The 26515-nt window shown below is 50.9% G+C and overlaps 8 protein-coding genes across 8 annotated transcripts; 5 read left to right on the top strand and 3 right to left on the bottom strand.

Annotated features, from left to right (window-relative positions):
- The first annotated feature begins 698 nt into the window (after nt 1-698).
- Nucleotides 699-4584, top strand: PV10_03809 (uncharacterized protein). The gene has a single exon (XM_016368304.1). The coding sequence runs from the start codon at nt 988-990 to the stop codon at nt 4444-4446; it is 3459 nt and encodes a 1152-aa protein (XP_016224092.1). The 5' UTR covers nt 699-987; the 3' UTR covers nt 4447-4584.
- A 390-nt stretch (nt 4585-4974) lies between these two features.
- PV10_03808 (uncharacterized protein) lies at nt 4975-10966 on the top strand. The gene has a single exon (XM_016368303.1). It carries the CDS (start codon nt 5025-5027, stop codon nt 10740-10742), a length of 5718 nt encoding a protein of 1905 aa, XP_016224091.1. The 5' UTR covers nt 4975-5024; the 3' UTR covers nt 10743-10966.
- A 104-nt stretch (nt 10967-11070) lies between these two features.
- On the bottom strand, nt 11071-13619 carry PV10_03807 (uncharacterized protein). The gene has a single exon (XM_016368302.1). The coding sequence runs from the start codon at nt 13417-13419 to the stop codon at nt 11275-11277; it is 2145 nt and encodes a 714-aa protein (XP_016224090.1). The 5' UTR covers nt 13420-13619; the 3' UTR covers nt 11071-11274.
- A 299-nt stretch (nt 13620-13918) lies between these two features.
- PV10_03806 (uncharacterized protein) lies at nt 13919-14500 on the top strand (the record flags this gene model as incomplete). The annotated part of the gene is made up of 1 exon (XM_016368301.1): nt 13919-14500. One exon carries the CDS (start codon nt 13919-13921, stop codon nt 14498-14500), a length of 582 nt encoding a protein of 193 aa, XP_016224089.1.
- Nucleotides 14501-14870: 370 nt separating this feature from the next.
- PV10_03805 (uncharacterized protein) lies at nt 14871-17231 on the top strand (the record flags this gene model as incomplete). The annotated part of the gene is made up of 1 exon (XM_016368300.1): nt 14871-17231. The coding sequence occupies one exon, from the start codon at nt 14871-14873 to the stop codon at nt 17229-17231; it is 2361 nt and encodes a 786-aa protein (XP_016224088.1).
- A 13-nt stretch (nt 17232-17244) lies between these two features.
- On the bottom strand, nt 17245-19755 carry PV10_03804 (uncharacterized protein). Its single transcript, XM_016368299.1, has 5 exons — nt 19087-19755; nt 18816-19028; nt 18266-18757; nt 18049-18214; nt 17245-17994 (listed from the first exon to the last, which is right to left on the bottom strand). Exons 1-5 carry the CDS (start codon nt 19099-19101, stop codon nt 17432-17434), a joined length of 1449 nt encoding a protein of 482 aa, XP_016224087.1. The 5' UTR covers nt 19102-19755; the 3' UTR covers nt 17245-17431.
- A 4103-nt stretch (nt 19756-23858) lies between these two features.
- Nucleotides 23859-25324, top strand: PV10_03803 (uncharacterized protein). The gene is made up of 3 exons (XM_016368298.1): nt 23859-24069; nt 24204-24505; nt 24578-25324. The coding sequence occupies exons 1-3, from the start codon at nt 23991-23993 to the stop codon at nt 24947-24949; spliced, it is 753 nt and encodes a 250-aa protein (XP_016224086.1). The 5' UTR covers nt 23859-23990; the 3' UTR covers nt 24950-25324.
- Nucleotides 24952-26018, bottom strand: PV10_03802 (uncharacterized protein). The gene is made up of 3 exons (XM_016368297.1): nt 25675-26018; nt 25392-25618; nt 24952-25330 (listed from the first exon to the last, which is right to left on the bottom strand). The coding sequence occupies exons 1-3, from the start codon at nt 25925-25927 to the stop codon at nt 25043-25045; spliced, it is 768 nt and encodes a 255-aa protein (XP_016224085.1). The 5' UTR covers nt 25928-26018; the 3' UTR covers nt 24952-25042.
- Between the last annotated feature and the right edge of the window lie 497 nt (nt 26019-26515).

The following is a 26515-nucleotide window of genomic DNA, read 5'->3' as shown; positions in this document are numbered from 1 at the left end:
TGTGCCACTCACTCACTGACTCGCTCACTCAGATCGTAGTGTGAATTGCAAGCAAAGGAAGTATATGTGAGAATATAGCTGAGACAAGCCAGATTCCAGAGAGGTGATGGCCAGAGCAGAGATAACAGTTAAGGAAGGTGAGCTCATGTCAAAGACTGTGCGGGTGAGTCGCAGGCTGTCTGGGACCAGGCTGATTCTAGTCTTCTCACAAAGGAAGATCTCCACTACCCCAGCTTTAAGCTGACCATAGTGTCTGTTCAGAGAAACAAAGCCAGATAAAACGCCTCTGCTTAGAAGTGAAATCACCGTACCCGGGGTCTCTCAAAGGCTTCAGGGTTTGACATACCGAATCAGTAGTGACTAGAAATGGGACTCCATGTGCAGTTCACCAATCAGAGGCTTGTGATAGTGATGCACTCAGCTCAAACTCTGCCGTTGTAATGGTGCACAACTAGCCCGTGGACAAGACCGAGATATTTAGACGTCAACATACAACAAGAACGACAAAGATATATCTTGGTAATGGAGAATTGTTGATTGATGGATGGACAGACGTTGAGGTGATGTTGAGGGAATCCCGAATCAGAAGGCGCGAATTTGATATCAAATCCCATACTAGTCCCAAGTAGGTTTAGCCTCTACCGTTCACCGTAACTTCATCTTCGTCCTCGATGTCCTTCATGAAGTCAGAACCGCGACAGACAAGCGGACGAACGTCCTTATCTTGTTGGAACTACCCTAGTCTCGTCTCTATACTTCTACCTCCTCATCCCATCTCTCTTTCACCTGGTTGTGGTCGCCCATTGGCCTCAGGAGGATGTCTTGTGTGCTCATCCACCTGCGGCAACGCCCCCTCGGCTCTCGACCACTGCGCTCCCTCCCTTCTACCCTCCTCCCAGTCCGGCACATGTCGATTGTTCTGTCCTGATCCTTGACTATCGCTGCCGACCGCACGCCACGGTCTAAACCTGCTTCGTTCCAGTCAAGATGCTCGGGAGGCTCTTGCCAGGCTATGGGAAAGGGAACCCCCTCGAAAGCATTACCGATGAATCCCACACCCGCTCTTTGCTGTGGCCCGAGTTTCACTCTCCTGATATAAGGCCGAACTCCATCTCACCGCCTACCACTCCATTTGGTTCTCCTCCCCATCGCCCAACACCCTTCGACGATAGCTCAGGCCTCGACTTGAACGAAGCAAAAGACATACAGCTCATTGTTGCACAGGACGTTTTTGGCGCTAACGATCGTCCCTTACTCTTGTTCGACTCGCAGGCATCAGACTCGGCTATTACTTCCGCACATCGATCCAACGTCTCGCCACCCACTACCCCTTCTGCTTCACGCGGCGAAGCCCCCATCCCCATAGTCAAGCATGCCCGCAATCGGAGTTCAACCATATCGGGCACTTCCTCCTTTGGTACGACCAAGGAGTCAGAAACCACAGATCACCTTGGCAATGTTCTCGATTGTATGTTTGGCGTAAGCAGCGCCACAAAACTCGACTCGAGCACCAAGATGCACTTCTTACCCGGAGATCGCAGTTCGCCCACTGACATTGCTCCGCGCACCCCATCCGCCGTCCCAGGCAGTCCTGCCCAAACGCGCACTCCTCTCATTCGCTCTCGTACGGCTACGCAAGCCATCTATACTCATCGGAGACTTGCTTCGTCAAAACAAATTGAGTCCGAACCCCGAGACGCCATTTTGATCACTCGCATGTTCTCCATCAATTTGCCAGACGCACAGGAGGACATCAGGCAACACAGAAGTTCGTCCACGGACCTCTTGGACGGTATCCGCCCGATATTGTCGCCGCAGGACCCCCATGATCTACCAGCGATCGCGAAGAAACCAAAGATTGTGGAGAAGAAGACCCCCATCTTCGCGGTCGGCCTCATCTGCTACCTCCCTGGTCCTGAAACCCGGCCCGGCACTTCAGGTGCTCGGCCGTCATCCAGAGCATCCTTCACCCCATCAGGCACACCCAATTCATACGGCTCGGACTACATGTCTCCATGGCAGTTCTTGTCAGTCATCCCTGAACATCTGCAAACCCTCGATTCGAGCACAACCTTGAGCGACAAAGGTGTCGATATCATTGTTAGTAATTGGGACGTCATCCTGCGAAGTCTGCGTGTGGTTGAGAAGGCAGCCCGTGCAGAAGTTAGTGCCCTGCTTCAGCAGGTGAATCTTGCCATCATCTCATCTGCTGCGAAGGCACCCAAGGGACCTGCCGAGCAACGCACCAATCAGCGCAACGTCTATCTCCAGACAGCTTGTGTGATCAACCGCAATGCCCAATTTCAGTCTCTGATCAAACAGACCTTGTGGCGCGTGGCCTACGCATTCCGTGTTCCTCGGGTTCAGACCGGCTTCGGTCTCGATAATGGTGGCCACTGGTTAGACGAGGCGCGGATTCTCATGCGTATTAGCGGTAACAAGCCGCAAAATTTCTTCCTCTTCAACCTATTGACCGCCTTCCTTGGCAGTCACACCGATTGGCTTGAGAGATTGAGCCCAGACTGGTATCGCAAGCAATTCAAGTCGATGAATCGGGGCAAATCCCGGCCAAACAATCTAGCTTCTCGCACAGTGGTCATCTGTGATAATCGCTCTACCGCAAGACGCTTCATCTTCTTACTGGCATCTTTTCTGCCTCGATCTTCACACGCTAGCCTAATGCTCAAATCTGGGGCTGACTTTGGATCGCCCCTTCTGACGCCGGACATGATGTCCTCGTCTCCTGCCGGCAGAGGTCTCTTTGACAGCCAGTCGCGCCGCCACGTCCACACCGTGGCAAAAGATGGGACTCTGACATTCCCACGGCGTGACGTTACCGGGCTTTCCACCAGTGCCTCGTCCAGTGGAAGCATTGGAGGCATTGGAAAGGCGTTTCGGACCGACCCACAATCTGCCCATGCCAACATCATTGCCGAGGGTAGGAATGATGGCCATCAAGCCCTTGTGACGCCCAGAGAAGGCCTGAGCCATCGGCACAAAACAAACGCGACTAGCTCGACCGCCACGCCTAATGCAGGAACTCCAGTGCCTCACTTTACCGTCAAACATGACGGATATTTCCCAGAGTACGCGATTGCTGACGGTGAAGAGGCCGGGGCGAGTGCTGATCTCGCCCGTATACTCCGCCGAGATAGTACTAGCAGTACTTTGGCGACACCATCATTTGCCAAATGGGGCTCACTGATCAGCAATGTCAGTGGACTCTGGAAGGGCAAACAGGAGCTGCCCGCGCCAACTTTGGAGGAAACCCCGCAGCCCAGCTCCGGCAGCCTCAGAACTCGCCGCCCGCATGCACCAACATCAGTGCCTATCCAGCGTCGCAAATACAACACATTGGAGTCGATGGTCAGTGAAGCCAACTCTCTTGGGCAACAATCCATTGAGGTTTTCGAGGAGACGGCCACCGTCGCTGCCAAGCGAGCGCCTGAGACTCTCACTGAGACTGCGCCACCTCGACTGACCGTGGACGACAGAGATGGTGTGATCGATGTTGACATCAACATGCCTGGTTTTGTAGGGTGGAGTGACCATAGGACCACGTCCATTCCTCCGTCTTTGCATCATCAGTCGTCATCCGTTTTCAGCGATGGAGTTGTGTCCTCATGTAGTTCAAGGTCCCACACGATTGAGAAGAATCAGAGGAGCAATGTCAATGTTGCAGGGTACCTCCAGCGCTATCACGAGGATTTCAGCTTGCAAGGTCTGAAATATTATAAGGACTTGCAACGTGATGTCAGGCAAAGCATGCTGCGGGAACAGACACCGGTTGATGACATTTCCAACTCGTTTGTGGAGATTGCCGAGAATGGTGACCGTTGGGTCAATGTGTGCACAACGCTTCTCGCTGATGTGCGGACATTTACGATTCAGCGTCTCACACTCCGACGCAAGACAGGTAGCATTGATGGCTTGAACAGGAAGAGCACTCATCAACTACGCGAGACCCCGACTGACGGCGACACGAGCCAGCGAACAGCCAGGGAAAACGATTCGGAAGAGTTTATCGTGGAGACTGTGATGGATTGTGATGCGATCCTAACTGATGCCATTGAGCGAGTCTTGAACGAAGGCGAAGCAGTCAAGCATAAATCAGTCAACACGTCGAGGGCCCACTCCAGAGCAGTGTCCCTAGGCACCAGCGACTCGATCAAATCTGAACCTCTCGACATTGCGGGCTCTGCCAAGTCGAGAGAGTATGCGCACACTGGGATCCTCTCACAGTCAGACTGCCGTCATGCAGTGGTGGGTGCTTTGGAGGAGGTTGTCAAGAGTGTCAACGACGATCTGACCAAGCACCATCGAAACACCGAGGGCAGAATGCAAATTGACGATGTCGTTCTCACCCAAGAACTGAAGCAGGACAACGTGTTGCGAGAAGGGGTTAAGAAATGGCTGTTGAACGTGGAAACGCGAAGTGTATGGTGATATGTACATATGACGACTGATGAACCAACACGGTGGGCGAGATGAACGAGGCTCTTTTTGTCTTTTTGGCAGAATCTTGTGGTTAGCGAAGATACCCGATATGATCCAATCAATGTATTACTAGATATTCATTCTTCGATAATGCCTTTTGTTTTCCTGTTTTCCGCGTGCAACCTGTGAATTGGTATGAAGCAGACAAGGAGGTCATGGAGGAGAGGAGTAGTAGTGGAGCACGTGACACACCGTTGGGCTTGGCACTCCGTCCAGAAGTTCTGGCACACGTGACCTCCGCTTCTGCTCCACTCGCTCTTGCATCCCCAGCGGACTCCGCGTCCATCGTCCATCGCACCTTCCAACTCTCAAGCATCAACCCACATTCTTCAAGATTGCAAAATCTTCACCGAGAATCTGATGAATTGCTCATTGAACGCGTACCAATATCTTTTAATAGACGACTGGCTCAACGATAATGACAACCCAGCAGCCTCTAATGCGTTGTGGGAGAGATCCATGTCCAGCATCACCCTTCTCTGATATGACCTTGTGATCAGGGAAAGCCCCCCTGTTCCCTTTCAGCCATGCCTACAAATGCCTTCAACCGCAAAGGTCGTCGTCGAAGCAGCAGCGGCTCGACCGTGAGACCCAACCCTGTCGTCACACCACTGTCCACCACTCGTTCACGACAAGCTCCATCAGAATTGTCCGTCCCAGCAACATTGTGGGTGCATGATGATGCATTTTCCACCGAGGATGTCTTGATCGGCAAGTCTGTCTTAGAAGGCACAGGCATAGAGGAAGGAGATTTAGTTGAGATCTCCCCATTGGATTCTCCCACCGAAGTTCGTGATTTTCAGTCCCCCGGGGGAGAGCCGCGAGACTCGCGGCGGCCCCCCACCTCCAACGCCTTCAGTGCAAATGGATTCGACACAAATGCCAGGTATCTGTGTGTCGCCACATTCCCTCCACCCGAACTCAGAGCAAAGCAAGCCAACTTAGAAGTCTCGGTTAAGAGCAACATCGCTTCAGCCTTTGGTCTTCGATCCCGTTCTACCGTTTCCATTTCCCTGGCATCTCTAGAACAACACACTGCTTCTCACGTCGAGTTGAGCTTCAGAGATGCTTACATTGCCCGCTCAGACATGTGGCGACTTGTTGGACAAGAACTTGCCGGCAAGACCATCTATTCGGGGCAGAAAATCACCTTTCTCGGTAGCATTAAACTGACCGTCAAATCCATACACGTCAACAGTCATAAAGTGCCCACCGGATACTTCTCAGGCACGACAATTCCCGTCTTCCGCAGCGAGGCAGCTCGTTACGTCCTATTTGTCCAAATGTCCAGTGAAATGTGGGACTTCGACTCGGAAGGCAGTGGCGAGATCATGTTCAACCGCGTTATCAACGGCTTCCTCCCTGACCTCTTCAAACGTTGGACTGAACTCGATGTTCACCATCTTGTCAGCATCGTTCTCTTCGGCCGGTTGGAGTACGATCACATCGATCTCGCGAGGAACAAGGACAGAAGATTGGAGGTAGAGCAACAGTCTGGAACTGCCAACATGACGTCTCGCCAATACCAAGACTTTTACAGAGTGGTTGTGACAGATATGGCCAGCGCCCAGTGGACCCTGATCTTGAATGAATTAAAAAAGGACTTTCGTGTCTTCTTGAGAGATATCTCGTTACATACCGCCGTTACTCCTGACCTCGAGGACAAAGAGCCAAAGGCGACTCGAATAGCAGGGAGACCGAGCACAGCGCTCAAAGGCAATATCCTGGAGGCAATCAACATTGCCTGTTCGCAGTTTTCAAACGATTACGTGGACAGAGACTTGATCAGAACAGGCGTCTCCATCGCTGTCGTCACAGCTGGAACTGGTGTCTTCGAGGTCAATCGGGACTTGTTGAACTTAACCTCGGAGACATTGACCAATAACGGTGTTGGCATAGATGTTGTTTGTCTGTCCAAGATGCCTCTCCATTCCGTACCCTTATTCAAATACGGCAATCCTACTGCAAATGATGGAAAGAACCTCAGTCCAGCACTGGCAGCACTCTCAGCAAGTCCTCTCAGGTCAGGGCCCGGTCCCTATCATGCTGATATATCACAACCCCGGAAGCTATCTCCTGCGTTGTCTTCCATTGCGTCCAATGGCACTCGCTATCTTACGAGTTTCATGTCGGCACAGAGCCGCGAGCTTGTCCAAGCCTGGCATTACGGAATTCCACAGTGGATTGATCTTTCTTACTGGTCTGGTGAACCTGACTTTGAGGATCAGAAGCTGCTCGACGATGACTTGCGGGACAAGCTTGGTCCCAAGAAAACAAAGAAAGGACGGTTTCAACCTCGTGTGAGGATGTACGAAGTGCAGATGATGGGTCTCATGGAGCTCGGCATGGCGGACATGAGTATTCCCTACATGAGTGAAACTCAGACTTCAAGTCGTCCACCACCCACTACACGTCTCAGGTCTAAAAGTAAGCGCTCGAGCGGGAGCCGTAGTTTATCCCATTCGCCAACCTTGTCTCGCCACCGGCGGCAAAGTGAAGGCTTGTCATATTCGAGACAGGGGTTACTATCAAGTCATGCAAAAGCGCTGGGCGACGTCTTCGACCGCATGGACTCTTACGATGCGGGCCTTTTTGTTATGCAACCGCCACATACAAACAAGCTCTCTATTTCACGGCCAGGTTCTGGTCTACCTGGTGTCTCAGCAAAAGCCTCCAAGACCAGGAAAGATTCCAAGAAGGAACCAACAACAGTGGAAGAGTCTATAACTCTATCACCTGCCAAAAAGTCTCTAACCAAGAAGACTTTGAACTCGCCATTCAGACCACAACTGCCTTCTCTTGCCTCGGCGGACGCATCGACCCCATTGAAACAAAGTCAAAGCCCGGAAGTTCCTAGAGTGAATCGGAACTTGAACTATTCTCTGCGTGGACTAGCTCCTCCCATACGGTCAATAGCAAGCACTGAGGTCAACGTCACCAACGCCCAGGCCCATCCCTTGTTGAGGGACCCTGGCCATTCTCGGCCTACGGTGGCAACATCAGCTGCAAGCATCCGATCAGTGTCTATGAAGAGCACCATTGGAGACATGAGTATTGACGAAGTCTCCCCTCTCTCGAGAATGCCGACAAACCCACACAGCAAAGCGACTGGAACACCATCAAAGCCTATATCGATCAATGCCATCATACGCAAAAGTCACGACGACAAAGACGACTCTCGAGAAAGGCAGCCTCCGTCCAAGGTGATACCCACGTCACTCGATCCACGTGAGATCGAACTTCAGGATGACCGAGAATCGGACTCGGATTCAACAACGTCGTCTGGACTAAGTAGCGAATGCTTCTCTAGCAGCCTTGGCCGTCCCGATAGCTGGATGGCCACTTCACTCGCGAGCTCCATTCCACGCAGTAATTTAGTATCTATCCGCAATGTCAATGCCTCTAACCCCTTGAAACGACATCCTGAAAGGGAATCGACTTTTGGAAGATGGCAGCATCTTTATCCACGCAAGCCCCGCGCAGCCACGGTGAAATGGCGCTCACTGTGCACACCTGCGTCGGTTCCCCTTACTACTGAAGACTTTCCTTCCAAGCAAGGGCTCGAGACGGATTATGAAATGAGCACCTACGACCTTTCTCTCGTTGAGCATGACGATCTTCAGGAGGTCCCGGAATCACGCGATACCCTTCTTCGAGAAATGTTGGCTTTGAGATTTGCTCACGGGTACCAGTTGGTCGTTGGCTCGGCCCTCGTGGATGCTGTCGGTCCTGGATCATGTGATAGCTCCTCCTTTTTCACGCCTAATCTCGTCCGTCCGGACGGTGTCTTCATCTTCATGTCGATGGGCAATACGATTCAAAAGATATCCCTGCAGGAAGCAGACCGTATCCGCGTTTTCAAATATGTTCGCAAGCAGCGTATGGTCCAGCCACCTTTCCCTGTACAAATAATCTATCGACCCAATATTCGAACAATCCTGTCACCTACTTACAAAATTCGAGAAATGCAATTTGGCGGGTTTGCGGAACAATATCCATGGGAGCAGGCCGATGCTTATCTTGCTGACTCAAAGAAGCAGTCTGATATTGATGCCAAAAAACTCCGCTTCTGGCGCGCCCGCTTTGTGTTGATACCTGTTCAACCTCCAACTAATAGCTGGAGGCCGACTGCAGCAGATAGCGACGAGAATGAAGAAGAAATCCACCTACGAGGGATTCGCATACTGACGCAGATGTGGCAGAAAGCTCGATACCTGCCCCCAGAAGATAGGAGACCCGCTCACAATCGCATCAGCAATATGAAAAACAAAGATAAAAACCCGTTGAGGATAACAATAGAAACGCTCAACCCATCGGAATTGGTCGCAACAGAATTGGACAAGTTGTTGGCTGCCGAAGAAGCGGGTGAATCTCAACCAACGCGGCTTCTGCCAGAAGAGGAGCAATTTGAGAGGGACACATTCAACATGACAAAACTCGCCCAGGCCATTCAGGGCGAAACGGGCATTGAAATCAAGAACCGACGGTGGCACTTGCGACTTCATTACAGTTGTTTCCAGGGAGAAGACTTTACAAATTGGCTCGTGCACAATTTCCGAGATATTGACACCCGTGAAGAAGCGGTAGAATTTGGCAACGATTTGATGAAGGAAAAACTCTTCGAGCATGTCAACAGTCGACACAGGTTCAAAGACGGCAATTACTTCTACTCCATCAACCCAGATTGGCGCTTTCAACGATCAGAACCGCGACAATCCTGGTTTCCCTCAAGCCGCAAGTCTGATCGATCATTTCCTGCCACTCCCTTGAACGAGAATCCTTCTCGCGAGTTTCTTACTGGCCGATCGCGTTCTGGGTCTAATCTTGTATCTCAAGGTCAAGCCCACAACTCAGCGTCAGAAATCACTAAGGGTCTAGGGTCTGAGAAGAAGCGACGGTCGATCACACTTTCGAAGATGATTCGTATCGATGTCGATCACCGCAAACGATCCAATCGACCCGAGGTGATAAACCTCCACTACGACCGCCTTCATAACCCAGAAAATTGCTATCATCTCGAACTCTCCTGGCTGAATGTAACCTCAAAATTGGTCGATGATGCAATACTCACTTGGACCACCCAAGCAGAAAAATATGGACTCAAACTCGTCGAAGTTCCTATTGCAGAAGCAAGCAAGGTGCCTGAGACCGAGCCTTTCCGTGCATACTATCGCATCAAGCTCGCGGTTGAGCCTCCGAAACGTACCGGCACTGTCACTGGCAACGTTTACTTTACCGCGACTTCATTTGGCCCCCAACCCGCACTCAGTTCGGATATTCACCTCTACCAAAAAGCACTGCTAAAGCACTTCAACTTTGTTCTTGACATTGAAGGTATCGGCGAATTCCCCCAAAATGTGGAGATCGCATATTCTTGGGGAAAGCTCGAATATCGATATACACAATTCGTGCATCGCAGTGGTGTGATCTTGGCACAAATCACAGATGAAGGGGACATTTTGCTGTTGGCCAACCGGTTGTATAACTCCAGGCTTGCGGGAAATAAGGAATCATCAAAGGGTGGACATGTTAAGAAAGATGCTCCACGGGATCTCGCATCGTCAAACATGCTTCGGGCCCCGAACAACAATAGTTCGATGGCTCCACACAACGGCAATTTAGGGGCTATGAAAACACCAGCGAATGCACAGATGCAAGGTCCAACAAACATGTCTGCGTCTGGCATCATTGGCCTCAACGTTGCGTCACCTCGGTTTGGACCGTTCTCCAGTCCTCGTACTCGACCGGTCAGCATTGCTTCTGTGGTGTCACCGAGTGCCAGCGCCAATTCCTCTTCGACTGCTGTCGATTATGCGCAGCCGTCATCAAGCCCTTATCCCGGAGTGATTGCCGACACTTTTGGGTCTCGCCGAGCATTGGCTGCCACGGGATTCTCACACTATGTGACGCCAGAACAGATCAAAGATGACCTCGAAAGCTTCTGCCGTGATCGAGAACGTCTAGAAGCATTTTTCAAAGAGGTTACCGCCACCCTACCTGTCGTTGGCAGTGGGGCAACAACAGGAAATGGATCTGGTGTGGGCGCGGCGGGCGCAGGAGAAAAGCGACGCAGCGGAGGAACCAGCAGTACGTTACTTCGACCAATTCGCGAACCAGTTGGAGAAGAAGATGGAGTCATGGGATCAGACATACCTGAATTCAATTTGCCTGAGCCAGTGGGCGTGACATTGAGTTTGAACTTGCCAAAGAAGGGAGCCGATCGTCGCGGCTCTTCAGGAGATTAACGACGGTGCTGGTAGCAGTAAGACTGGAAAGCAGCAGCGAGGATATGGTTGGATGGCGATTGAAAGAGCCGATATCTGTATACTTTGGATTCATGTCCAGGGACGTGTGGTTCAGAAGCCCGCTTTGTAGATACCTGAGGTTGAGGCTTCGCATTTATACAGATGCCATTATCTGTACAGTATACCATGCGACGACTTAAAAATGAGGTGGAATTTTGTTCGTCATGAATAGCGTTAGATGCTCATATACCTGTACCTACTACTATCATCCCAGCTCAGGAGGTATAGATTGATGTTTATGTATCTCCCATGAACTTGAAGTGGTTGTGGAATTTCCTAGACACGCTAAAATACATCATTGTTCTAGCTATACAGGGTGCGGGAGGCGTGGCGCCGTCGCAAAGAAAAAGTATTGCGATGCGAGACCACAGAAGCTATAGAGTGAGACAGGCGCACAAGAATCGACGACTTCTTTCTTCTCATTGTCCCTATCGAGCCAAGCCATGAGTGAGACATAAAGTACATCTGCGTATCACCGTGCCTGTTCGGGACTTGCACTACGACTGACAATCCGACCATTTGCAGAAACAGACCCCAACGCACCATCACCACCAAGTTGTTCGCGACTTTCAGTACGGACGACTAAACCACGACGATCCATTGCGCTAGCGACGGGCGTTAGACGGCCACTATGGCCACGTCTCGGGCTAGGTCGAGAAGTGGGGTTGGGCATGGACGATTTAGGCTTGGATTTCATGCCAAATGCATCAGACGCATCAACGGGGAGTTCGTCGTCTGAAGAGGAGGACATATTGCCAAGTTCGAAATCGTCGGCGTCGTTGTATAGACGTGTCTCAGCAGCGGTGTCTTCAATGTCGAAGCGGCCGACTCGTCGACGTCGGCCGAGTAATTTGTCGAGGAATGAGAATGGGCCGCTTGGTTTGTTCTTGGAGCTAGGTGAGGTCGGGCCGAAGAAGAAATTTCGAATTCTTGCACGTCGATCGCGTCCGCACAAGTAAAAAGTTGCGATGATGAGGATTAAGAGGAAGAATATAAAGCCAGGAAGCCGGTGTGGCGAGTCGGATTTGAAAAGGGTTGAATGGACGCGATCAGTGATACTTTGGCTTGAATCATCTTGAGGCGGTGTTGGTGTCGGTGTATAGTCAGGAACATCTTGAAGCCGTCCACCGCTGGGGTATTGGAAATCTTTAGGGATGCCGGGCACGTTGGAGCCAAAACCGACAGGGAGATCGCCATCATGGGCCGCGGGGATACTAGCTGAGGCGTACAGCAAGATTTTGCCCATAGTCCAGCTGACTTCGGTGGATTTGATCTTATTGACGGCCTGGAACGGGTCCAGGAATCCCTTATCTTTGCCACTTTCGATCAGTTCCGTCGTTCCGTTCTTGTTGGTTGACGAGGTGTCTTCCAGACCAACGCGTGGAATGCCGATGCCGTCATGTAACATATTAATCAACCAGCTGGCTTTGAAACAGACCTCGAGCGCGGTGTGTTCGTCAACATCCTTCCCCCAGGTGTGGTCATCTACGCCCTTTTCGATGACGGACCAATCCTGTTCGCAAAATTCTTTAACTCGGGTCTGATATGTGTTGAAATCGTATGACTTGTCCTTGTGCGCCAATTCAAAAATCTCATGAGTCGTGTGCCAGTATTCACTGATACCGATGAAATGGTTGACATCGAAATCAATCGCGGGGACATGGACTCCGTTGACAAGGCAGGGTTCGTCCGGGCAGGGGACGTCTTTCTCTAACAGTGGGAAGGTCCTCTTGAGGCATTCGTCGAATTGGCCAGTCCCGAGTAGGATGTGTTCATCTGAAGGTGCATCTTTATCGTCCGATAAAATGGTTCCATCGAGAGTCATGCGGAGGTCATGAGGTAAACAAGGATCAGGAAGTTCCTTAATGCCATCGACACCGTATGACTGTTCTAGGTCATCGATATAGCGCCTCCTTGCCTCGTTGGCTCCGAATCCTAGCCACGTGGTAACAAAAACTCGGTGCTCTTGAGGGACGCCATCATTGGTCCGCAATCTTAACAAGGTCAAATCATTGGCATGCTTTTCGGCCTCGGTGGAATTAGGTGCAAATGCGATCTGGGCGGATGCGCCGCCCATATCCAGGAAGCCATACGTATGATGGCCTTTACCATGGTCGTGATCCTCCTTGTTGTCAAATCCGCCTACCAGATAATTTGCAGCAAGCCAACCATATAATCCTTCTGTTTCGCCTGGTATTACTTGTATGTGCAAATCACAATCTGGTAGTAGAAATTTGGTTTCAGAGCGAATATATGAGCAGATGTTGCGTAGAAGACTGGACTGTTGGTGTTCGGGGAGAAGACGCATACCCGCCGTGGCGAGGAGAAATATAGGTGTATCGGGGACGGCTTTCTTGGGGACGTGGTCGAGAGCATGTTTGAGGAGTTTCTTAAGGTGGTCGTGGCCAACATCCTCCGGGTTGTCGCCAAAGGTCGAAACACCAGGATGAACTTTCTTGGTCCATTTGTCCTTAGTTTTGAGTACTGGAAGGGTGTGGAGGGTTGAGGGGTCTTGTCTTGCAGCGGAACTGTCTTCCCATTTATACACGTATACTCGAGTCCCAGATGAACCTGCATCCAGGACCACACCGTATCTATCGTCGGAGGACGCACCCATGTCTGCTCAGGGCAGGCACATCGTAGGTGACTAAGGAGACAAGGGTTGGATATCTCGAGGGATGAACCTGGTTGAAGGGATCGGAGTGGAAGGCGCTGGACTTGAAGGAGTAAAAGTACAAATGTTGTCGCTAGTCAGAGAAGGTATAGTACAGGGAGGAGTCTTGGTAGGTCGATAGAGGAGGAGGTAGTGGCTGGCTGGGAGTCGAGATAATGATTGAAAGCTGAAAGAAATGTTGGACGTTGGAGGGAGGAGAAAGGCGAGTCACGTGATAGCGCGATTATGGTGGGGACAAATCTTTGGATTCGCGAATGTCACGTCATCAATGATAAAATGTTTAAGATACATGCACAAGGGCTCTAGGGTCCGGATACGACATTGAAAAAACTAGACAAGTAATTGAAACTACATGGCAGATTTCCGTATGGGTTTTTGAGAAATGAAGTTCCCCTAGCCTTGAAGTCATACCCACTCTTCTCTTCTTACCTTCTATCACAAAATGGCGACACAGTTCTCCTTACGAGTCTTGACCACGAGAGAGCTCCTCGGCGACAGCATTCTAGAGCCATTGCTTGTTATGATCAACGAGGTCTATAAGCATGATGGGGACGATGGATTTCTGGATCGCTTCTCGGGCGTCAATGATTTGACAGAATCGCTTGGTGAATTTGGTATCTGTGCTGTCGTCCAAGATATGTGGAACAAGCAGCTTCCTATTGCGATGGTGGGAGCGAAACCCTGGCCGGAAAAGGCACACCCAACAGCATTCGACTCACAACTTGGATGTCTTCACTGGCAAATAGGCCCTGCTGCATCAGAAGTGAGCCCAGAGTATCGCAGCAAGGGTTTTGTCGAACAATGCCTCGCTGCATTGCAGGACCGATTACTCCAGATGAGTAGTGGGAATTCCATCTCGTTATGGGTGAGCGTCGCCATTGAGCTAGATCGCAATATTAGGTACTGGAAACGACGGGGGTTTGAACAAATCGGAGACCCTCGCATCGTTCCAATAGGTCAGTGGCATCTCAGTAAATCCTTCAACCTCGTCGATATGAAGAAGGAGGTTGGACTGGAAGCCTGAATGAAGAAGATGGAACACTGCGAAGGCGAAGGCGATGGGGACGAGGCTCGCCGGGCGATCACGTGGGGCAGAAAGTTGGGGAAGTTGCGATGTGGGTGTCCCGCCTCCGCACTTGCACTTTGCAGCTTGTACTGTAGACACACCACTCGTTCCTTCCTCTTTCAGTCGAGACCAACATCCACCTTCCACGTTCGTCAAAGCTTCAAGCAACCTCATCGCGGCCACTTGAGCATCAAATATCTGGTCAAGGCCATGTCGCGACACCTTCAGTAACAGAAACCCAAGGGCCACTCCTATCACCCTCCTCTCCTACCGTCTTCCATCTAGCCTTCGCCGACCGTGTTGTCCTCCCCTCTATTCCACGGTCACCATGGCAGACCTCGTTCGTTCAGAGGTTCTGCACCATGATTCACACGGCGATGACGCCCAGGACCATACAGACCAGAGCATCTTGACTCGAATGGCACGTCTGAGAAAGAACCCAATCAACTTCGCCCATGAACTTTCTCTCTTCGTGCGAGGTGTCGACTGGCGGAGCTACGACAACGTTGTCGGACAACGTGTCTTTTATCCAGGCTATACCGCCAGGCTGAAAAGTGCCACCATGAAATCTACAATTCTCAAGAAGAAGATCGTCGATTTAACTGAGGCAAGACTGCGCAAGGAAGAAGACCAGTATCTGTTGGATCCTACCAGCCCCATGTATGCGCAAGAGCGAGAGAAGAGAAGGCACGAGATTTCATCCCAACTACTCGATATCACTGATGGCATGCTCGATTATATGATGTGCAAGATGGAGAGCAAACCCTACCTCCGTGGCGCCTTTTACATGGTCACCCAACTCCTCACTAGAGCTTACAGCGCCATTCACGTTTCCGAGGCTGAGGTGAAGCGTTTACGCGAGATTGCGACACAAGCGGCCAAGAAGAAGCAGTCCATCATTTTCCTCCCACGGCACACCTCTCATCTCGACTATGTGACTCTTCACCTCATCTGCTACCGTTTGGGCCTCACTCTTCCTGTCGTTGTCGCCGGTGATAACCTCAATTTCCCCGTCGTGGGCAATTTTCTGCAAAGTCTCGGCGCAATGTGGATTAGACGGAGCTTCAGCGACGATCAACTCTATAAGACGCTTGTTCAGGCATACATAGACACCATGCTTCAACAAGGCTTCAACCTCGAATGCTTTATCGAAGGCACTAGAAGTCGGACGGGCAAACTCCTCGGTCCTCGCTTTGGGATCCTCGATTTTTATCTCGACTCGGTTCTGTCAGGTCGGACAGACGATGTCTACATATGTCCGGTGTCTCTGCAGTACGACAAGGTCATTGAGGTGGATTCCTATGTCAGCGAGTTGCTGGGCAAACCAAAGCAGAAGGAAAACTTGTCTGATTTCTTATCCTCCTCTTCTGTCCTCGCCCTTAATTTGGGTAGGATTGATTGCCGCTTTTGTGAGCCGTGGAGTCTGAAAGGATTCCTGCACCAACAGCAGGATCGACACGATGTATCAAAACCGCAGCATCCCTTTGCGACTTCACGAGACTCTGATGCTAGGGTCCGGCTTCTGCGAACTTTGGGCTACAAGGTTCTCTCTGACATCAACTCGGTTGCTGTCATCATGCCGACTGCCCTTGTTGGCACTGTGCTTCTGACTCTTCGAGGCCGTGGTGTGGGAAAATCTGAACTGGTCAGAAGAGTGGACTGGTTGTGTACAAGAACCAGGGCCAATAGAGGCAAGGTCGCCGACTTTCATGGTATGCCAACATCTTACATCGTCGAGCGGGCTCTAGAAGTTCTCGGACCAAAGCTCGTTGGCACAATTGACGGCCTCGCCGAGGAGACATATTATGCCGTCGACAGGTTTCAGCTGTCATTCTACAGAAACATGACAATCCACTTGTTCATTTCCGAGTCCCTCATTGCGGCATCACTATACACTCGAGTCAAACAAGGTGGAGGGAGCGTACACCAGAGCCTGAAAGAATCCGAGCTCACCGAAAAAGTCACCTTCCTGTCACAACTATTCCGGGGAGAGTTTATTTTCCCCGCCGGACAAGGCTTGCAGCACAATCTGGAAGTTGCCATGGAAGGGCTCCTGCGTGAAGATGTGTTGCAGGTTTCGGAGGACAGCGACAGAATTGTCGGACTCTCCAACGCCGAACGTAAACACGGTCGCGAGAACTTCGACTTTTACTGCTTCTTAATCTGGCCATTCATTGACGCGGCCTGGCTTGGGGCCGTGTCTCTGCTCGCTATTGTTCCTCCTGTGGATTCCACGATAAAATGGATCGACATGCAAAAGGCTCAAAATATGGCCCAACTGGCAGGCCGGACTCTGTATCACCAGGGCGATCTATCCTACTTCGAGGCTGTTAACAAGGAAGCCCTCAAGAACGCCTTCACTCGTTTCCAAGAGGAGCAGATTGTGATAGTGGCGAAGAGCAAGGATGCCAAAGTCGGGCCAACGATCCAATTGGCCCCGGACTGGATGCCAGCGCGAGACCCGTCCACGGGTGATCTCCAAGCGTCGGGGCGACTATGGGACTTTATCGAGAACATTTCACAGTTTAGGCGCGAGGGCAAGAACCGGCGTGATGGAGCCGCGGTCTCCACCCGAGTTCTGAGATTGGCGGCCAAGTTGAACCAAGAATTGTTCGACGAGGCCCAGACATCCTTGACAGAGGCAGCGCAGCCCTCGGGACGCGATCGACGCAGGAGATCCAAATTATAGTCAATATCAGGATGCAGATTGTCAAATTATAAACTATTAATGTGGGTATTTTGGGGAATCAATGTGTGTGTAAATCCACGTCCAAAGCTGGTGCCCGGGACTATAGGGCATTTACCATCGCACTGCGATGGCATCTGGCACGCAGGCCACGTTGTGTCTGTCTAGCAACATGACCGTCGCTTCCTCCTGGTTGGATCTGCTTAAGCAGTGGTGGGCTTTTGCTCCTCTTGGAGACCTGGGGGAGGGCTGGGAGGAGTCGAGACAAGCTTCGACTCGGCGGTGGTTCCCTGAGTCGCAGTGCTGGGGCTCTCAAACATGGACCAATCACCGACTTCTTCCTCCTCGGCGAACTCCTCGGAGTCAATACCACGGATTTCGGCCTCCTCGCTGACTCGGAGAGCCATGAAGGGAACGTACATGCCGATGAACTTCATGATCCACAACAAGATGAAGGAGACGGTGAAGGAGTAGCCAGCAATGGAGGCGATATCAGCCAATTGGCGGGCAACTTGAGCGCCGACACCATCGACACCACCGGGGGCAAGGGTACCGCCGTCAAGGGCGGAAACCGAGGACGAGGCGAAGATACCGGTGAGGAAAGATCCAATCATACCACCAACACCGTGGAGCTTGAAGACATCCATACCCTCGTCGACGCGGATCCACTTGTTGATGTTCTTGAGGGAAGAGCAAGCCATACCGGTCAAAAGACCGATGAGGGCAGCGAACCAGACGGAAACGTAACCAGCGGCAGGAGTGATACCTGTTGTGAGAGTGAGTCAAGGTCACAGGGAATTGTGATACCACCAAAACTTACCGACGAGACCGGCAATAGCACCTTCGCAGGCACCGATGGTGGACAATTTGCCCTTGTAGCGGATCATATCAACGATGCTCCATCCGATAACACCCATACCGGCGGAAACGTTGGTGTTCCACGCAGCCATGAAGGATCGGACAGTGGAGTTGAGAGTGGAACCACCCTACGTTTGTTAGTGAATCGCGATCGAGTCTAGGAATGAAGTATGCCTTACGTTGAAACCAAACCAACCGAACCAGATCATAACCGTGCCGATGAAGACCATGGAAACGTTGTGGGGTTTGGTGTGAGGTGCTTCGCGGAGCTTTCTCTTTCCCAAAACCAAGGCATAGGCCAAGGCGGAGCAACCACTGGCAATGTGGACCGGTCCACCACCAGCATAGTCGAGAGAGGGGAGGTTGGCGAGCCATCCACTTGCGTTCCATGTCCAGCATGCAATAGGGCAGTAGACGATGGTGGCCCACCAGAAGCTGAAGAAGAGCACAGGGATGACGCGACCACGCTCGAAGGCGCCACCGACCACGATCATGACGGTAACGACGCAGAAGAGGCATTGGTAGAAGCAGAAGAGGATTTCTGGCAGGAAACCAATGGGAGCTGCGGTGACATCCTGAAGACCGAAGTTTTTCATATTACCAATGAAAGGGCCGGAAGTGGGGGAGTAGGTGAGGGAGTAACCCCAGAACATCCATTGGAAGGTAATGACCTGAAGTCTCTCGTCAGTCGCTGGGTTGAACGCTTGGTCTTGCGGAGGAGCGACTTACACCAATGACAGCGAAACCCTGGTACAACATGGACAGAGCCGACTTGCGGCGCGCCAAACCACCGTACAGCAGGGCCAGACCGGGGATAATCATCCAGACAAGATAGGCACAGAGGGCGAGATATGCGGCGTGGAACTCGAAACCAGCATATTGAGCGTTGACATCAACCTCAAGGGGGTTGCCACCCTCGGGATGGGCTTCGTCATATTCAGGCTAGAGAGATACAATTAGCATCCCATGAGGGAGGGTGGAGTGGAAGAAGCAGCCTTACAGGTACAAATTCCATTGTGAGGTGTCGTTGCCTTTGTCGAACAGGTCTTTGCAAGTCACTGGCTTGTCTGTTGACTTTGTCGAAATGGGTTGAGAAGAAATCAAAACAAGAAGGATCGCAACCAGGAACAGGGCTGGAGCGGGATAAATATATCTTGCCATGTCGCCGAAGGACGGAGACATGAGGAATGCATGGATGGCACGACCCGACTTCCAAGGAGCCACCTTTGCGACGGGTGGAGGGCCACGGAGGCTAAAGTCGGGAGAAGCACCGATCAACAGGGAAGCCTCAGAAGACAGTGTGGGTTAACGATGGAGACAGGGCCCACTTGCATTGGCGCGTTGATATGTGTAGATTTGATGTTTGACGATATAATTCTTGTCAAGGCAATGGTTGTATGAGCCGCCTGACGTTCGCTGTTGATGAAACGCACAGGCAGCTGGGGGTGGGATTCAGGAACCCACAATGCCCACACGAAGGGGCCATGGAAGAAGTGTATGGAGCCAAGTCTGTTATCAGCAAGGGTGGAGCCCTGGCCCAAAGTAGAGTCATGACGGACTCGCTTGAAGGCAGCTTGGCGGCGCGAGGGCGGCGAGGGCGCCAAAGTCTGTGTGCGTCGTAGTCCGTGTGTGAGGATGTGTGAGAGGCGAGCAGGGCGTCCAGGGCGTCCAGGACATAGTGGGCCGGGCCCAATCCAGGGCGAAAGGGACAATGGGATGGGATGAGAGTTGACTTGGGGCCAAGAAGGGGGATGATTTGATGATTTGGGTATTCACTATTTGCATCTTGGTCGGGGACGGCACTATAGTTCCATCAGACAATCGGTCTGGAGAAACCGACCTATAGGAGGCATGGGGATACAAGCAGGTGTGTCGTTGGAATGGTGTAAGTAGGACTAAAGTGAAGATGCCGTCAAAGATAAGCCCGATTTGGACCAATGAGCGGAGCGAGTCACGGGTAGTCTTGGCAATATGCCAAGCAATCCCATAGATAAAGCGATCCGCCCGTGCTCAGCTAATGACTGGACGGGAGATAGGCCATGGTGGGAATGAATGCTTTTCTCAACCCAGCCCATTCACCTCCTCACTTTTCACCCCTGTCATGCCTGTTAAATGCCTCCCCGGAGAGGCGACAATAAGGATACAAGGTTATTTTGTTCGCCACGAACGTGGGTCTCGGGGTCTTTTATTCCCAAGTCCCAACAAACAATAAGTATTATAAACCTATAGATGTAACTATCACTGTAGAATACGCGATCGCCAGTCGGTCGGTGCTTGTACCTGTACCTGTGCCCGTGCTTGTGTACCCGTGTCGGTGGAAGAGGACGGACTTGGACCCAAGAGACAAGAACTCAAGAAACAAGGGACATTGCAGATCCTATGCAGCGGCCACCATTCTCCAGCAAAAGCCAACCAAGAAAACCTTCGTATACGACCAAATAACAAAGACGAGTTGTCGCGAACCAAGACATGTCCTAAGGAAACTCCCTTCCCACAGCCTTCCCGAATCAGAAGATGATTGACGAGTGGCATATAAGATCATGTTACCAATCCGGATGCCAATCCCTCCAATCCTGCCACATACGGGGGTGACGGGGGGTGGTCTTGAGGCCTTGGTTCGACGCACGACACCTGCGCCTCCCCCAATGTCCCTCAATGTTGTTGTTACAACATTTGTTTGTTCTGACGATCGATGGCCTTGGATTTCTCTTGGAAGCCATCAAACCCATGCGACCAGCAGAGTGTGATGGACATTAAACCCCCCCGCCCCTTTTTCTTGCTTCAAAGTGTTGCTTGCTTTTTACATCTGCAATCCTTCCGAGAGTTTAGATGACGAGATGACAAGGCGACAAGCGACGAGCCAACAAGCGAACAAGTGACGCACCATCGAAAACCGGACAAGCACGAACAAGGTGACCAAGGTACATAGATCTCCCCTTAGTATCATTGTTGGATCACTATGGTCTCCATGCATCATCTGATGGATATGCAATTCTAAATTTTTTTCTCCGGGTCGACTTGGATCTATTTGGCTTGGTAGCATACCGGTTAGAGCGGCGCGGCTATGCCATAAACTCGCATGATTGGCTCTAGCCGTAGATTGCATGGCAACGAATCCAGTGTGTGCCAGTTAGTCATTTGTGTTTGTGGAAATACGGCCAAGTGATAAGGGCGCACCAGATTCTACGAGCATGAGTTTGCACCCACCACGGTGACACCCTCGTGACCCTTTGGAAAATCCTAGAGCTGGTTCAACCCACTCGGCTGCTGTATGTCGCACGCTATTCATGTTCGGTGACAGTGATTACACTAAGGACAGCATGATGATGTCAGATATTGTGGGTGGCCTGCTTGCCTGTCTTTCTGCTTGTCGTTTCCTCCGGTCTTGGTATTGCCGAGGAGGAAGTGGATTGTACAGAAATATACTGTGGATGAGGAATGAGTAAGACCCTCGCTGAGTCCCTTGGGCAAGGAAGCAAGAGAGCATCAAAGACCTCATCGAGGAGGTTCCAGTCATGGGGGACAACATGATTGATTGATGCATGCTACATAGCTGTTGCATGAATCCAACGGAGGTTACCAGTCACCGACGTACGTGGCTTTGGCCTGCCGAGATGAATGCTTTAGACAGGTTTAAAAATATATCAAGACTTGCTTTTTCTTGCAGCTAACACACATGTCAAGTGACGGACCAGGCCGATGAACCAGCAGCCAGTGTCTATTCGTAGACAGTAGTTCCTCGCATCACTGCCAGGCTGCATTATACGAGATGATGAGGGAGATTGCACATCACATGCAACGAGGAAGGAAGGAGGAAGGAGGAGGTACTTTGTGAGTTGCGAGTGACAGGGTCGTGGTTGCCATTCCTGAGACAACATTTAGGTCTCAAGGGGTGGAAGGTGCGACTCTTACCTGGGTTGATCCTTCCCAAGTCCCCATGGAAACCCTGGGGTAGGAACGACACAAATATATCAACTTGAAGTATCACCAAAGAGCTAGACCTATTATTATCAATGATACACCATTTATGTTGCAGATCTGGGGGAAGTACTGTGTTGATTATTGCGGCATCATCCTTGTCGCTGGCCTCTTACTCATCACATCTTTGGGAAGTGACTTTGCGTAGGGCGCCTGGTGGTGGTTTCATGGGGCTGAGGGCCTATAGTACTTGGTACTTTTACTGGCGTCCAGGAATTGGGATAGTTTCTTAGGCTCCTGCCTGTTGGCCCATAAGTACCTAGCCTAGGCAGGCAGGTGCCCTTAGAGATTGCTCTAGTCAGGTGCTCTTGCAGCTTCTTGCAGCTCTTGCATATGTATGCCCCTATCCGCACTTGATACAGAAAGCGCAGTCGCAAGAGGGTGGTGTGAACAAGGCTGCAACAACAAAATCCGTAACAGTGATGCCCCGAGCTGATACCGATCAACCTGCCTGCCTTTTCTGATTACCCTGTCCCTCGGCATCTACTCCGTACATTTCAGCTACCTAGGTACAGTAGTATCTGCGGTATACGAGTACGACCGTATGTACTCGTAGATGAGCCATATTGTCGGGTAAGCCTTCGGTGGAGAACAAAAGAGGAGTACATCTTCCATCATACGGTGTTCGTGACTGTCGGGTCCCTTAGGTAACCCAACTGTCGACAAGATTTGTTGGTAGGGACGCTATCTGTTCCACTGTCAACAGCCGTTGGTCGGCGTATCTCGGCCTTGGCGCAGGTGGAATGATCCGCTGGTCCTCATGGCATTTGTTACGACAGGGACTTATGTTGACCCATGCGTGTCCATGCCACCTCCCGAGTAGCGAATGTCTGAGCGCTCGCATCGCCTACGAGTCATGCATTGGACGATGGGATTCTTAGTCTGTGTTGAAAGGGTTATTTCGTTAACCCTGTGTCTAGTCCCATCAATCTCCTTCAGAGGAGAAAAAAAGACATGTCACAATTGTGATCGTCTATCTGAATTTTACCTCCTTACCTAGACATCCTAATTTGTACACTTCAACAAGAACACGGGTTCCCAACATGCGTACATATATACTATACATCCAACAAAGGTATTCCATTCCATCCCTTGCTGACCACGCGCTCTTCCCCACAGTAAGCGATATCTCGCAGCACACTAGTTCATGCACTCCATCTTTCACACTTGATCGCTAGCTTATGCAAGTACAACCATAGCCCGAAGTAGCCCCTGTTGATAGGCTATAGTGAAAGGTACACTTATCTATTGTTCCCTTCACCCCCTCTTTTTGCACCATCGAAGATAGACATGATAGGACCGATATGGCGGTGGACCCCAAGCACGCTTTGAAAGAAGCCACGGTTTCTGCAAACAATGGAGCCGCCTTGCCTCGTATGTCCCTTGTTTGCGCCATGTGGTCTTGCACCTTGCGCTTACGAAAGGTAGCCTGCATGACCTTCCTGTCCAGGTAAAGAGTTGAATCCTGTTTGGGTAGTCCACTGTTCACCGGCAGGCGGTAAACTTGTTAGTGGGATCAGTCAGCCCTGGATATGATGGACATCACCGTTAGGTAGCAGTGACGGAGGATAAGAGGGTGTGTGAGAAGGATCGCAAGCGTTTAGAGATACCACGTATACAGCCATGACAGGCCGATATGCGGTTGTTGGAAGCCGCAGCCGGATCGGAATATTCAAATCGCCGAGCGCAAGGCTGAAATGACAAGGCTGAGGCATCAATTCCTCTCACCCAATCACGTCACATGCGCAAAATCTCAGAATCTCAATTGAATATACGTACATACACAATCAATTCCATAACTCGGTCTCACCCCATCCACCACTCCTTGTCAACCACGTATCCCATACGTTCTCCTGTCGTACCTCTCTCCTCGTAATGACAACTACCTCTTGATCCTCCCATTAAAAACACCGCCCATCTCCCAAGATGAGGCTGACCGCCGACCTGATCAACAACTCTCTCTCCTACCTCAACCCCATCAAAGAGCGTGAACTCGACCTACGAGGTACGTTCCCCTGAAAAGAGCAGATACTACACTTGTTTTGAATGGATTGATCGACTCTGCAACCCACACTACTTCTAAATCATAACATTTGCATGAATCTCAATTGACCTCGACCCTCGTCGGTTTTCCTGCAGGCCATAAAATCCCCACCATCGAGAATCTCGGTGTCGCTGGTCCCCAGGACGCTATCGACTTTACAGACAATGACATCAGCTCCCTCTCGGGCTTTCCCCTCTCCCCAAGACTCAACACTTTACTCCTAGCGCGGAATCGAATCCAAAGCGTGGATAAGAGAATCGCTGAACAAGTGCCCAACTTGACAACGCTGGTCTTGTCAGGAAATCATGTCAAAGAGCTGGCTGACCTTGATGGCCTGAGTGCGTTGGGCTCTCTGAGACATTTGAGCTTGTTGGACAATCCGGTGGTGAGAAAAGAGGTAGGTTGAAGCTGATATTATTCCACCCGCCCAATTCAAAAAAAAATTACTCACGCTTCTCCCAATGTACAGCACTACAGATCCTACCTCATCTGGTCCGTCCCTTCTCTACGATTCCTCGACTTCCAACGCGTACGAGACGCCGAGCGAGAACAAGCAAAAGAACTCTTGGGAACAAGAGAAGAGCCGACCGAGTTGGCGAGAAAAATCAAAGGCATCAAGTCGACTGCCCAGAGTTTTACCGTGGGAGCCGCGACGAATGGAGACTCTGACTCGGGAGCTCGCAAGGGCGTCCGCACACAGTTGACCGACTCGGAAAAGAAGAGGGTACAAGAGATGATCAAGAACGCAAAGAGTTTGGCAGAGATCACACGGATAGAAAAGGATCTCGCCGAGGGAAGGATACCGCCTGGCGCTGCCGACGCAGATCGGATGGTTTCGTGATAGGCAAAACGACTCTTGACCCGGGCAAGGGATGTATGCATAGATATTGATTGTATGGCTGTGAGCGACAAAACCGACCTGGATGGAAATTCTCTAGTCCAACAAGAATTTCAAAAACGCCTGACTAACCACCAACCCATCATGTGGTAATGCAACCTTGGAGTTGTGCTCCGCAAACGCCTCGTCATTGAAGATTCCCATTTGATGTCGTGTCGCAATGATCTCCGTCATGATCTGTTCGTTAAACTCGGGATGCCCTTGCACGCTCATGAGCTTCTTGGGCACATACATGCCTTGAACCTGACACACGGACGACGAGCCTAATGACTCGACACCAGGTGGGTATTCAAACACGATATCTCGGTGCATTTGGTGGATGTTCTACACGTGTCTCAAGTTAGTATCATTGGTCCGTAGATTTGTCGTTCCTTCAATCACCTACCAGCTCGTCCACGCCAAAGAGCTCCCTCCCTCGATCACTCAATTGTACTTTGTTGACGGCGGCCTCCCAGCCCTGAGGGTTTCGACCCAATTGAGCCTTCAATGCTCGCCCAATAATCTGATGTCCAAAGCACACTCCAATCACCCTCACGTTGGTCTCATTCAGAATCATCTCCACAAATTCGGCCAATTTATTGATCCATGGTGTATCGGCAAATGAATCGTGTTCTAACACATGAAATGTAAGACACTATGACAGGTGGAATGCAAGGACATAGACTTACTTGATCCCGTCACTAAAATGGCATCAATCTCCGCCGGATTGGGATATTTCTCTGGTTCCAACTCGACCTGGTATCTGGAAAACTCAAACCCCGTCTCCGGATTGAGATCAGGACGATTCAAAGCCTTTGCGCCCTCGGTCAAAAGATATTCAAACACACCGCCATATCCTCCGAACTTGGCCTTTGTCTGTGGCAACGGAGTATCGGCTTCCAAAAAGGCGATGCGAAGGGGTGAATGAGCCTTGGCAATCATCTTGACAATGTCCACACCAAACAAAGGGATAATTTATACAATGTACATCTAGAAAATAACAAACAAAATGGTCGGATCGACGGTGAGAACATTGACAATTTGAACTTGGACGTCTCTCCTTCCTCAAAGGGCGTGAATATCCGTTATCTAATCGATTAGAGATAGGTGGATCATGGGTGGCGTAGATGCGATTCATTGGATAATAGAAACAGCAGGACCATGTAGGCGCATCTCATTGGCGGATATTATCCTAAGCCATTTGGTCAGACTTAATGTGTATGGCAGCGGATGTTGTTTCACAGACTGGCTGCTTAAATCGGCCCTATATCAGGTATGTTGATATTGGCCCATCAACATCGATTCACTTACTATATGAATACGATATATATAATAGGCTTTTTCACTTGGTGATCGATATGCAAAGAAGTCCTTGGTTACCATAGACGGTGACATAGACTGCAGCAGAGGAACTACCACTCCACCTGATCAACTGCGTAAATGTATCTTTTCCTTCGCTGAAGGTATTCCCGCTATTGCACCATATCTTGACCGCATACAACACATACACTCCTCGGTCCACTCTCTATC

The sequence above is a fragment of the Exophiala mesophila genome (assembly GCF_000836275.1).
Source record: "Exophiala mesophila strain CBS 40295 unplaced genomic scaffold supercont1.3, whole genome shotgun sequence".
In the NCBI taxonomy this organism is placed as follows: Eukaryota; Fungi; Ascomycota; class Eurotiomycetes; order Chaetothyriales; family Herpotrichiellaceae; genus Exophiala; species Exophiala mesophila.
Note: the sequence above shows the minus strand (reverse complement) of the source record. Positions and strands in the feature narration are given on the sequence as shown.